An 11514-nucleotide genomic window follows, 5' to 3' on the forward strand; every position below is an offset into this window, starting at 1 on the left:
GTGTTTGATGCATGGGTGTGTGCGTGTGTGAGTGATCGTGTCAAGTTTTTGCGCTCGAACTAACTTATCGAAATGCTCTACCAACTAGCCTAACAACAAGTTCTTTTAGAAGACGTACTATCAAGTTTGGTGTATGTGAACCGACCGCGAGCGCATCATGAGCGTGGCTTGTAGTCATGTTCTTACACGACGCGCATGTCATAATTTTCACGTGAGGGCCTGTCACTTATGTTCGCCATGCAGTCATGTCTTACCATACCAGTTTTGCGTTATGTCATGTGAGCGAAACCACCGCAGGAGTAGCAAGACCATGACATGTAAATCATGACATTCATAATATGCATATCAAGATTTTAATGATATGACTAGTCAGTTATGCTCGTCTTAGAATCATGTTACGCCATACCAATTTTGGTTTATATCCCCTCATCTAAAAGGCCAGGAAAGCTAAACGCCGCACGCAGATAGATAGATAGATAGATAGATAGATAGATAGATAGGGTCGAACTGGTTGTAGTTCATTAACGAATGCTTTGAATTTGAACTTCATAAGCGGAAAGCACCAATGCCACAGTGGGGCTCGAACTCGGGTCCGCTGCGTGCCAGCCCAGTATTCTACCACTGAACCATGCAGGTGCATGGGACTTTCTCGCAATCTTACCTTAGGCAGGCTTTATGTCAGGAAAGGAACCGCTTTTTTTTAAATATGAGTAATAAAGCGTTTTCGACCCGTAAAGGGTCAAACAGGCGTCACCCAATACGAATAGCGTAACGATTCGACATTCCATTGCTCCAACCCTTTACAAAAGCTTGTTGATCACCTATTAACTGAAGCGCATACCCATTTCAGGCATAATTCTTCATTGTCATCAGCCACTGCTTAAACATTTGCCACCATTCCTTGCAAATTCTTAGCGGATATCACGCTTCTATGAAGAATGAAGAAAGATAACTTAGCGAAAGCCAGCCTACTACGCAGAAAATATGATTATTATTACCGTAGTGGCCACACAACAAGAGCTCTTGCATCAGTTACCTAATCAGTGCTTAGAAAGCGCTCTGAAATACCCCTCTTTTACCTCTCACTGTGACCGTGCTGCACCTTCCGCACAGGCCTGATGTTTTTTTTTTTCTTATTTGGACGCGCAGCGAGGTCGAACTACTAAGCTTTATCAAGACTTACAATGCTCTGCATCCAAACATACATTTCACAGACACTCATACGTAAACGTAAATTTTGTTGACGTTACCACTACAATCATCATCATAATGAGCCTGACTACGCCCACTGCAGGACAGAAGCCTTTCCCGTGTTCCGCCAGTCAATTTGGTCCTGTCCTGTGTATACCCGCAAACTTCCTAATTTCCTCGGCCCACCTGACTTTCTGCCTTCCCCTAACAGGCTTATCTTTTCTGGGAATTCAGTCAGTTATCCTTAATGACCAGCGGCTATCCTGCCTACGCGCTACATGTCCGGCCCATGTTCATTTCTTTTCCTTGATTTCAACTACGATTTCATTAACCCAGGTTTATTTCTGATGCACTCAGCTCTCTTGTCTCTTAAGACTACACCTATCATTTTCCTTTCCACCACTCTCTGTGTCGTCCTCAATAAAAGGTGAATCATGTTCGTAAGCCTCCAGGTTTCTGCTCTGTAGGTGTCTACCAGCAAGATTCAGCTGGTATACACCTCCCTCTTGAGGGATAGTGTCAACCTAGAGTGCTTACCGAATGTGCTACACCTCATTCTTATTCTTCTCGTTACTTCCATCTCGTGGTTCGGCTCCACGGTTATTTTCTGTCCTAAATAGACGTAGTCTTTTACAACTTCAAATGCATAATTACCTATCTCAAAGCGCTGTTCTCTTCAGATGTTGTGGTACATTACTTTCGATTTTCGCAGATTAATTTCAAGACCTACCTTTCTGCTCTCCTAGTCTAATTCAGTAATCATGAGTTGCAATTCGTCCCCTGAATTACTCAGCAATACAATGTCATCGGCGACGCGGAGGTTATTAGGATAGTCTTTAATAACCCTTGTTCCTAACGTTTCCCATTCTAGGCCTTTGAAAACTTCCTGTAAGCACACGGTAAAAAGCATAGGGGAGATATGTGTCCACTTGTCTTACACCCCGCTTGATTTGTATTCTTTCACTTTATTTATGAAACACTATATGGCCGTTGCTCCTTTGTAGATTCCTTCCAGGATGATTATATATGCTTTGTCGACACCCTGTTTTGGCAGTGTCTGCGTGACTGCTGATATATCTACTGAATTACATGCTTTCTCATAATTCATACAGGCTATGTATAGTGGTTGGCTGTATTCTCAGCATTTCTCTATAACCTGATGGTTGCTATGAATGTGGTCGATTGTTGAGTTGCCCATTCGAAATCTTGCTTGTTTGTTTGGTTGATTTAATTCTAATGTTTTACTAATTTTGTTAGCAATTACCTGTGCAACTAGCGTGTATACGATGGAGAGAGAGCTGATCGGCCTGGAATTCTCCAAGTCCTTGTCATATCTTTTCTTGTGTATTAGGATGATGTTAGCATTCTTCCAAAATTCAGGTATCCTACCCGCCAGGAGATACTTCGTAAACATGGTGGATTGTTTTTTTTATATATACAATCTGTCCTCAGTGTTTCACAAGATCCGATGTTACGCAATCCTCATCAGCAGCTTGCCTCTTTGCATTCCCTCCAAGGCTTTTCTGACTTCTTCTTCCAGTACTTGTGCGATGTCATCTGGGTTACTGTGACTTTTTACATTAGGGTCGTGGTTGTCCCGGCTACTAGACAGATCTCTGTAAAATGTGTCTGCTATTTTTATTATCCTATCTATAATGGTAAATACTTTGGCTTCCTTGTCCCTTAGTTCATACATCTGGTTTTTGCTTACTCCAAGTTTCCTGTTCACCACTTTGACGCTTCCTCCATTCTTTAGTGCGTGTTCAATTCTCTCCATGTTATACCTTCTTACATCGCATACCTTACGTTTATTAATCAACTTCGAAAGCTCTGGAGTTCTGTCTTTTCTGTTTTGTTTGAGGCTTTTATGCTTTGACGTTTCTTATTGAGATTCTTCATCTCTTGGGACAGCTTGCCAGCGTCCTGTCTAACTACAGTACCTACAACTTTCACTGCACGCTCTGTAAAGATAGTCACCGGTGACCACTGGTAATGCACTCCCTCACCAGAGAAAGATTGGCCACCCTGGTGTAGTATCTGACCACTACCTCCCACATGCATATGTCATATAACCATAACAATAGAAGATAACAAACTTTCCACAACTCGCTACTGTAAGCCAAGGAATCGACCATAGTACCTGCATTCCTGAAGTGATTATCCACGCGATTTTAAAAACATCCTTCATTACGGCCAGGCCAATCGTTTTAAGCGAATTTGCTCAAAAGACGCTGAATTCTACACGAGCTCATAGAGGCTAAAACTCACGCTCGATAAACAGAAATATCCTCCGTATTTAATTAATGACGCAACTCAAAAAGCCAGAAAACTGAAGCGCCATGAGTTTTTTTTATGAAGCAACCACCACAACACACCCTGCAACAGGAAACTTGTGTTTACCCTACAGCACGAACTTCCCCAACGTTAATATAATCCTTAAACGACATTACAACATACTGGAACAAGGTGAACGTCTGAAACGCGAATTCGCACCGATTCCTGGCGTTGTTTACCTACGAACAAAGTTTCTTGCCTTTCTTGCCTTTCAAAGACACGCTTGTGAACTCCCAAATCAATACTTTAACTTCCAACCGTCCATGCCGACCTCGTCTAAAGCCTCCATCTCTCGTATGTAAAGCGATGCGAGAAAGAAGCAAGGCAACCAAAACACCATCCAAGTGTTCGACTAACATATGAGAAAATATAACATGTGATTCTCTAATGTGGTATATATGTTTGAATGCCGCGTGTGTGCCATGCAATACATCGGACGAACAGGAACACCCTTTAGGATTCGTACGCAAAATCAACCCCAAATCTACCTCAATCGAAAGACCTGAAAGGGATACTGACACAAAAACTTTGAACGTCGCATTTTTCTGCTGCGATGTGTTGCGAGGAGCCTGTTAGCCATGACACGACACATCGTTTGCTGCAGCACGCTACAGATAAATAATTACAGGCCCTTCATTATCGGTGAGTTTCAGTGTCGGTTTGAGAGAGCTCCAAAAGCTGGGTGCAACTGTCGCCACCACACGTGTGCAGTTCTTGATGACGGCAGCACACCGAACTGTGACACACTTCCGCACGGGCAGCGTCAAGAATTGCTTTCGAATAGGAAACGTGCCTGCAATGTCGCCCAACACAAAACTCTCTAGGCGTGCGTCACGGCCGCGCACTCGCAATGAGCCGTCGCGAAATATAGACTGCGGGAACAAGCGCGGCAAAAGAAAAATGGCGTATATGACGTCCTCATGACTTGTTTTGTTCACTGCAGCGTGCTGACGTGAGGGAGTATGGGGTCCACAAAGGATCTCCTTCGAGGGTGTTAATGACACTATGGAGTCGAGGGCTCACACAAACTTCAAAATTATTCTAAAGTACTATCCCAGCTTCCATCACCGTTGGTATTTTGCAAATGATATACGAGTGTTCCTGGGGATCAACCCCACAAAATTTTGTGTCAGTGCCCCTTTAACGTTCACGGTCATTCATTCCGCTAATGGTCTCTCGCACTTGTAGAAACAGTATTTCAATGAAACTGGCAACGTGAACAACGTGAGTCATACATGGCACACTGATTTAACACCCTCGCAAAGGGAATAAATGAAAGTCCGGGTACACTTGCAGCAATTAAAGCACCGTGTTAAGCACTGCGTATAAGAATAATCGTGATCTTTCAAGATTTCGCGGCACTGTCACTGTGACGAGGACTGAAATATTGTGAATATCTTTCCGTGTGGCTGCCCTTTCCAATGTACTACGGTCGTCCTCTTCTCTCTATCTTACTAACCGATCATTGGTTGTAAACCTGACATGTCCAACAGCCCGCATAGACAACTAAGAGCGCCCGAAAGTGGATTCTCAGAACAAAATAGTATTAACCTTAAAGGGCCAGTAAACAACCCCAATGTCCAAACATTGCTATAAAAAGAAATAGGTGCACTTCTACTTCGTGAACACGCTGCCGCAAGAGTTTTGAGAAGACATGCTATATTAGGCAACTCAGCGTGGTTACAACATCGCGTTCAGCTGGTTTCAAGTTTTCGCGGGGTCTCGCCACCCTTCTCTCTCAGAAGAACGGGAAGGCGCAGCCCTTCGTCGTGACTCCGCCCTCTTCGGCAGCGTGACGCGACGTCAGCATTTGACGTCATCGGTGAACTCTATCAGTCGCAACAAACTTCCGCTTGCTGAGATGTGTGGTTGTTTACTGTTCACACGGTTCCGATACTTCTCCGCGGTCCAGTCTCTCGATTTACGGCCGACAACGATTTGCAGCGAAAGTGCGTTCGAAAAGTTGGACATGCAGTTGGTCAGACTTTTCTGGAGTTAACAGACTGTCGCGTCGTCTGAGAGATGCAACACAAGACACAAATGATGCATTTAACAGTGGGTGTGCTGATCAACAAGTGGCGCGACAATCTGCTCACCCCCATAAACTGCGCGAATGGCGTGTCCGGATTTGGATACATGTAGCCTGCAGAGAATTTCGCAACTCATATGACTAAATCACTTTGTCGTAGCTGTGAGTGGATACTGTAGGAACCGGAACTTTTTTTGAAGTGAAAAACCGCGCGTAACACAGGACACAGGACAGAGAAGAGACGGACGAGGCGCTGTCCTGTGACACACTTCCGCCTCGTCCGTCTCTTCTCTGTCCTGTGTCCTGTGTTACGCGCTGTTTTTTCACTTCGTTGACCATGTACCAACCGGCCCAAATAAGCACTTTAGAACTTTTTTTGACTTCGATACTATTTGCTGACACCTGGTTTAGACCAATGAACGAGCTGCGTGCTGCGTCACGTCGCCAATCGCTGAGTTAACGTATCTGCAGGTGAAAGAAGGTTCTTCTTCTGGCAACACTACGTGGTGCTCCCTCGAAGCGAGACAGCTCCTCAATAACCTCTTGTGGCCATCCCTGCTCACAGCAGCATCGAGACACCGTCTGACGCTGAAGGAGGCTTAGAAGGAAGACGTCGACCGACAGTTTCGCCACAGCCCAGGCCACCGATTAGAGACGGGACCACCACCCAAGCACACTGAACGCAATGCTGTTAAGGAAACACTCACGATGCTATTGGCATAGCACAATGACTCTTGGAAATTCTCCTCTCTATGCCCTCCCCTCTATTCTCCCCCTCTTTTTTCCCTTCTTTTATCTGTTTTCCCGTTCTTCCTTTCTTATTTGTGATAGCGAACAACATGTACCCTCCTTGCTGAGACTCTGGCCAAAACTACTTCCGCTGTTACTGTTCTCACAGAGGTTGCATAAATAAATAGTTATATATATATATATATATATATATATATATATATATATATATATATATATATATATATATATATATATATATATATATATATATATATATACGGTGTGTGTGTGTGTGTGTGTGTGTGTGTGTGTGTGTGTGTGTGTGTGTGTGTGTGTGTGACGCTATAATGACTGGGAGACGTGGCCTGGCTCATACGCCCTGTTGATTCCAAAGCCCGTCTTCTTTCTTCGCATCTACCATCAGTCACTGCCTTTCTATACGTCACAGGATTCCCCCTCCACCCGAAAGAATGCGTGAGCTCCAAACTATAAAGCATGAACAAGTTGTGTCGCATAATAGAAAAAAATGTCAGAAAATGCAGCATTTCCACGCCACAAGAGAGTTACATAAACTTGCACAAAAAACTCCCAGGAGAGGGCACTAGTCCGGTGATATCTAGTGGAGCTCTAGTGGGCGAGGCTGGCTCTTGTGTTCATTATAACACAAGCACAGCTTTAACGTGGAAATTAGTGATGATACAGCACTTTTTGCGAGAAATGAATAAGGATAGAACGCCATGCAACACTAATAGCTCGAGTTTTGCTGACGTCGGGCTCTTCGTTTTGAATGGCACGCACGGGGCACTACCAGTTTGCGTATTCATTGGCTGACGGGGTGATGCCTTTGTGTTTCTGAAAAACAGGATGTGGTTTACTCCGCTTGTGTCGTTTCGTCCCCTGTTGTTGCAATTGCTTTGATCGTAGCTCTGTCTTGACCTATGCTAGAGAAAACTTGCGTGATGTTTCTTTTCGGGAAATATCTTGAACCTGATGTACTATTTCTCTCGAGGGAGACACTTTGAATTCGTCGACGCTTCACTTGAATTTCTTCCAAATGGATTTCCTTGAGCTGCAAATGGTATTTCATTGACTGTGGTTGTACATGTCGGATAGCATGCCACTTAACATGGTTGATTTGATTGTGCTGGTCTTTCTGGTGTTGCGAAAAGTGATGAGGTGGCAGCCCTTCTCAAAAAAGGCAATGTTTTTCTTGGCAACTTGACATAGTGCTCACTTGGTAGCTGTTGCAATGCTTTTCGGGCAGTGAAGTTAGTATAACAGACTTCACTGGAGAAATATCAGTGGCACCTGCGACATCGTTCATGACGGAGGCTTCTGGCGCCCGGCACTTTTTGAGGGTTGGTGCTTCCGGGCCTTCTGCGTTTGGATTTTCAGGTGGCAACGCACTGGAAGGTGACACCGCAACAGGCGTGGTTTGGTCAGATTTCAGTTTTTAATGCCCGTCCTTCTGCGCAACTAACGATCTGAGCTGTTCTGACGCATGAACCTGGATAGAAGCCGCAGGGCATGGCTGAGTATCTCCGAGTTCTGCAGCTCTATCTCGACCGTAATGCGCGTGTGAGACGTGAGGTGGGCGTTGTGAGCAACAAAAAAGTCATGCAATGGAAAACTAGGAGGTGGTCAAGTGTGCGATATGGAGAGTAAGCTGCTCCGATGCATGCTGACTGATTTTCACTTTTAGAGTCGTCATGGCGTTGTTCGGTATTTTCCCCATGCGTCAGCTGGTGTACCGTGAACAAGGCATCCTTAAGACACGAATGGTGAGTGTTAGGAGCCTATGAAGAGCTGCGTGATAGAAAACCAGGTGGTGGACCGTGTATGCGAGACAAAGCATGCAGGGCATCAGCAGTGTGAGCAACGTCTCATGTCATATGTCGGAGTGATGGCTTCGAAAGTACTGAATTTCGTGCAAAAAAGAAACCTTATAGAAAGCTATGTCTTTTAAGGAAACAGTGCGAACTGTGGCGGCTGAGTGGGATTGTCACCAGATGATTGGTAATAAGGAACTCTTTATCAAAGTCGCTAAAACAGGTAATCATTTCTTCTTTGATCTTTTGCCACGATTAGTCGTTCTGGAAGATGTGGGTGAGGTAAAAGTTTATTGCCTCACCGGTGACATAGTCGCTGAAGTAAGTGACCATTTACCGTTCCGACCAGGATGCAGTGGTGGCGAGGCGCTAGAATAGGTTGAAGCGGTCCTGTACGGGTCCGTCATTCACTGATCCGGTGTACTTGAAGATGTCAAGGTCAGCTAATGGTTCTGTCATGGCGCTGATCGCTGTGTACTGCTAGGAGATGATTTGGTAGTCTCTATATGGTCGGGGCGTCCTGTGGGGAACTGCGTCGATGATGAGTGACAGATGAAAGGGCTGGCAGGTATTCATCCTGTCGACTTGTGTGCCGCTATCATGAGTAGGAGACATTGCCTGGCTCAAACGCCATGTTTATGCCAAAGTACTTCTTCCTTCTCTGCCTCTACCATCAGTAACTGCCTTCCTACGTCTATATATATATATATATATATATATATATATATATATATATATATATATATATATATATATATATATATATATATATATATATATATATATATATATATATATATATATATATATATATATATATATATATATATATATATATGCAAGACAAAGGCAACGAAACTTTCACGGAAGCGTCTTTACTTAGCATTTTCAGCTGGTGGACCAGCCTTCGTCAGATTAATGTGACCGGACTTCATACGTGGCTTTAAAAGCTCCTTTCAATACCAGGTTAGCGCCATCTGCGCGGCTGAGCATTACAATGCGCATCATAATGTCTCAGGTTCTTCGAAAAAACAAAGAAAAAAATAAGAAAGCGGAAAAAAGCACAACAACAGACTCATACTGAAGACATGGTTCAAGATTCCCTTGCATGTACTGTGACGTGGTACCATGCCTATATGTAGGTAAATGATGTAGAGGCGGAGTGGTGCAATCGCATTGCATGGCAGTATAAGAACATTCTTAGTGATATGTGAACGTACAATTGAAGCCACTATGAAATGATTGAAGAAAAATTTAAAAAAGGCCGCCTGAATTATGCCTTCTAGGTTTGCCCCTTTCTAAAATTTATCTCTCTCTCTCTCTCTCTTTCTCTCTCTGTGTGTGTGTGTGTGTGTGTGTGTGTGTGTGTGTGTGTGTGTGTGTGTGTGTGTGTGTGTGTGTGTGTGTGTGTGTGTGTGTGTGTGTGTGTGTGTGTGTGTGTGTGTGTGTGTGTGTGTGTGTGTGTGTGTGTGTGTGTGTGTGTGTGTGTGTGTGTGTGTGTGTGTGTGTGTGTGTGTGTGTGTGTGTGTGTGTGTGTGTGTGTGTGTGTGTGTGTGTGTGTGTGTGTGTGTGTGTGTGTGTGTGTGTGTGTGTGTGTGTGTGTGTGTGTGTGTGTGTGTGTGTGTGTGTGTGTGTGTGTGTGTGTGTGTGTGTGTGTGTGTGTGTGTGTGTGTGTGTGTGTGTGTGTGTGTGTGTGTGTGTGTGTGTGTGTGTGTGTGTGTGTGTGTGTGTGTGTGTGTGTGTGTGTGTGTGTGTGTGTGTGTGTGTGTGTGTGTGTGTGTGTGTGTGTGTGTGTGTGTGTGTGTGTGTGTGTGTGTGTGTGTGTGTGTGTGTGTGTGTGTGTGTGTGTGTGTGTGTGTGTGTGTGTGTGTGTGTGTGTGTGTGTGTGTGTGTGTGTGTGTGTGTGTGTGTGTGTGTGTGTGTGTGTGTGTGTGTGTGTGTGTGTGTGTGTGTGTGTGTGTGTGTGTGTGTGTGTGTGTGTGTGTGTGTGTGTGTGTGTGTGTGTGTGTGTGTGTGTGTGTGTGTGTGTGTGTGTGTGTGTGAATAAAATAGAGACACACGTCGAAACACAATCGCACGCAGCCAGAATGCAAGTGGCGGAAACCTTGGTGTGTTGTGTCAGTCACTGCTGTCAATATCATTGCTGTAATTCTTGCTCACGTGTCCCGAGTTGTGGATTGATTACCTGTAAGTAGAATGTGATACGGGGCCCCAATAGATTTTTCATTTGTGATTGCTGTATTTTTCATGTGCTTTATCACGTGATCATTGTAATTTATGTGTACGCGCTCATATGCTGTAACACTACAATCAATCCTGTTATTCTGACGAAGGCGGGTCCCCTAGCCGAAACGTAAAAGAACATCGTGTTTTCGACGTGTGTCTTCTTTTTATGCATATTTTGTGCTGGTGTCCAAGAAGTTATGCTGCTCTGCAATTACGCGCACACACACACATTATATATATATATATATATATATATATATATATATATATATATATATATATATATATATATATATATATATATATATATATATATATATATATATATATATATATATGAGAGAGAGAGAGGTAACAGAATGACCGTTATCAATCCATTTCAAAAAAGGCCTTTTTATTTGTCATTTTTGAATACCAACAAAATATACATAAATTTATATCATTCTACATACAATTTTTCTCTTTTTCTAAGCACTTCAGCATTTCGTACCCCACCCTATCGTATCAAACACGCTTACTCAGCTCGACCACGCCTTGGAATAACGGTACTCGTACTGCGAAGTTTGCGGTCACGTAACCTACAAGCGCATGACAGGTGGAAAGAAAACAAAAGATGCACTCACGTTTTCTCTTTCTTAAGCTTGTCGTATGTCAACAACAGAGATACATTGATGTCAGGTGTCGCGATTCTGTTTACATTATTCTCGCTAAATCACTACCCGTGTATTAGTTACCAAACTATTGTATTGTCACAGCGGCTAAGACAAAATAAGACAAGTTGGTTAAAAAAACATGGATTTGTTAAGGATGTTATTCTTTGCGCTTCGAAAAAAAAGCTTTCCAATGGTTGCTTGTCTATCAGCGGCGCAGTGAACTTGCGTGGTACATGAAATGCTCACCAGCAGTTGAGGGGTTAGGTGGCTTTGTCAGCTCCTCGGCGAGGCCCAGGTCTCCCTCGAACGCGTCGTCCTCCATTGCGCCGGAAGCAGCTGCGAGCGCGTCGCCGCCGCAGCAGCTGCCGCCACAGATAGGCGCTTCCGCCGCCACCTGCAGTCGCCGGCAGCTGTGCGCTCTCGGCGAACGTAAGAGAAGTGCAGACAAGCTCACGCACTAGGCGCAAGGAAGTCACATTACAAGTCAAGAACACGTGCAGCCTCCTCATATTCAAGCTCT

At 44.1% G+C, this 11514-nt stretch overlaps 1 protein-coding gene across 4 annotated transcripts in view; it reads right to left on the minus strand.

Annotated features, from left to right (window-relative positions):
• LOC119175552 (coiled-coil domain-containing protein 125-like) overlaps positions 1 to 11372 on the minus strand; it is a 189507-nt gene extending 178135 nt beyond the window's left edge. For all 4 annotated transcript variants that reach the window (XM_075881732.1, XM_075881734.1, XM_075881736.1 and 1 more), the window contains exon 1: positions 11241 to 11372. In XM_075881732.1, the coding sequence (XP_075737847.1) occupies positions 11241 to 11316 (76 nt within the window). In that variant the 5' untranslated portion in view covers positions 11317 to 11372. The remainder of the gene's footprint in view (positions 1 to 11240) is intronic.
• Between the last annotated feature and the right edge of the window lie 142 nt (positions 11373 to 11514).

Source organism: Rhipicephalus microplus, chromosome X (genome assembly GCF_043290135.1).
Source record: "Rhipicephalus microplus isolate Deutch F79 chromosome X, USDA_Rmic, whole genome shotgun sequence".
In the NCBI taxonomy this organism is placed as follows: domain Eukaryota; kingdom Metazoa; phylum Arthropoda; class Arachnida; order Ixodida; family Ixodidae; genus Rhipicephalus; species Rhipicephalus microplus.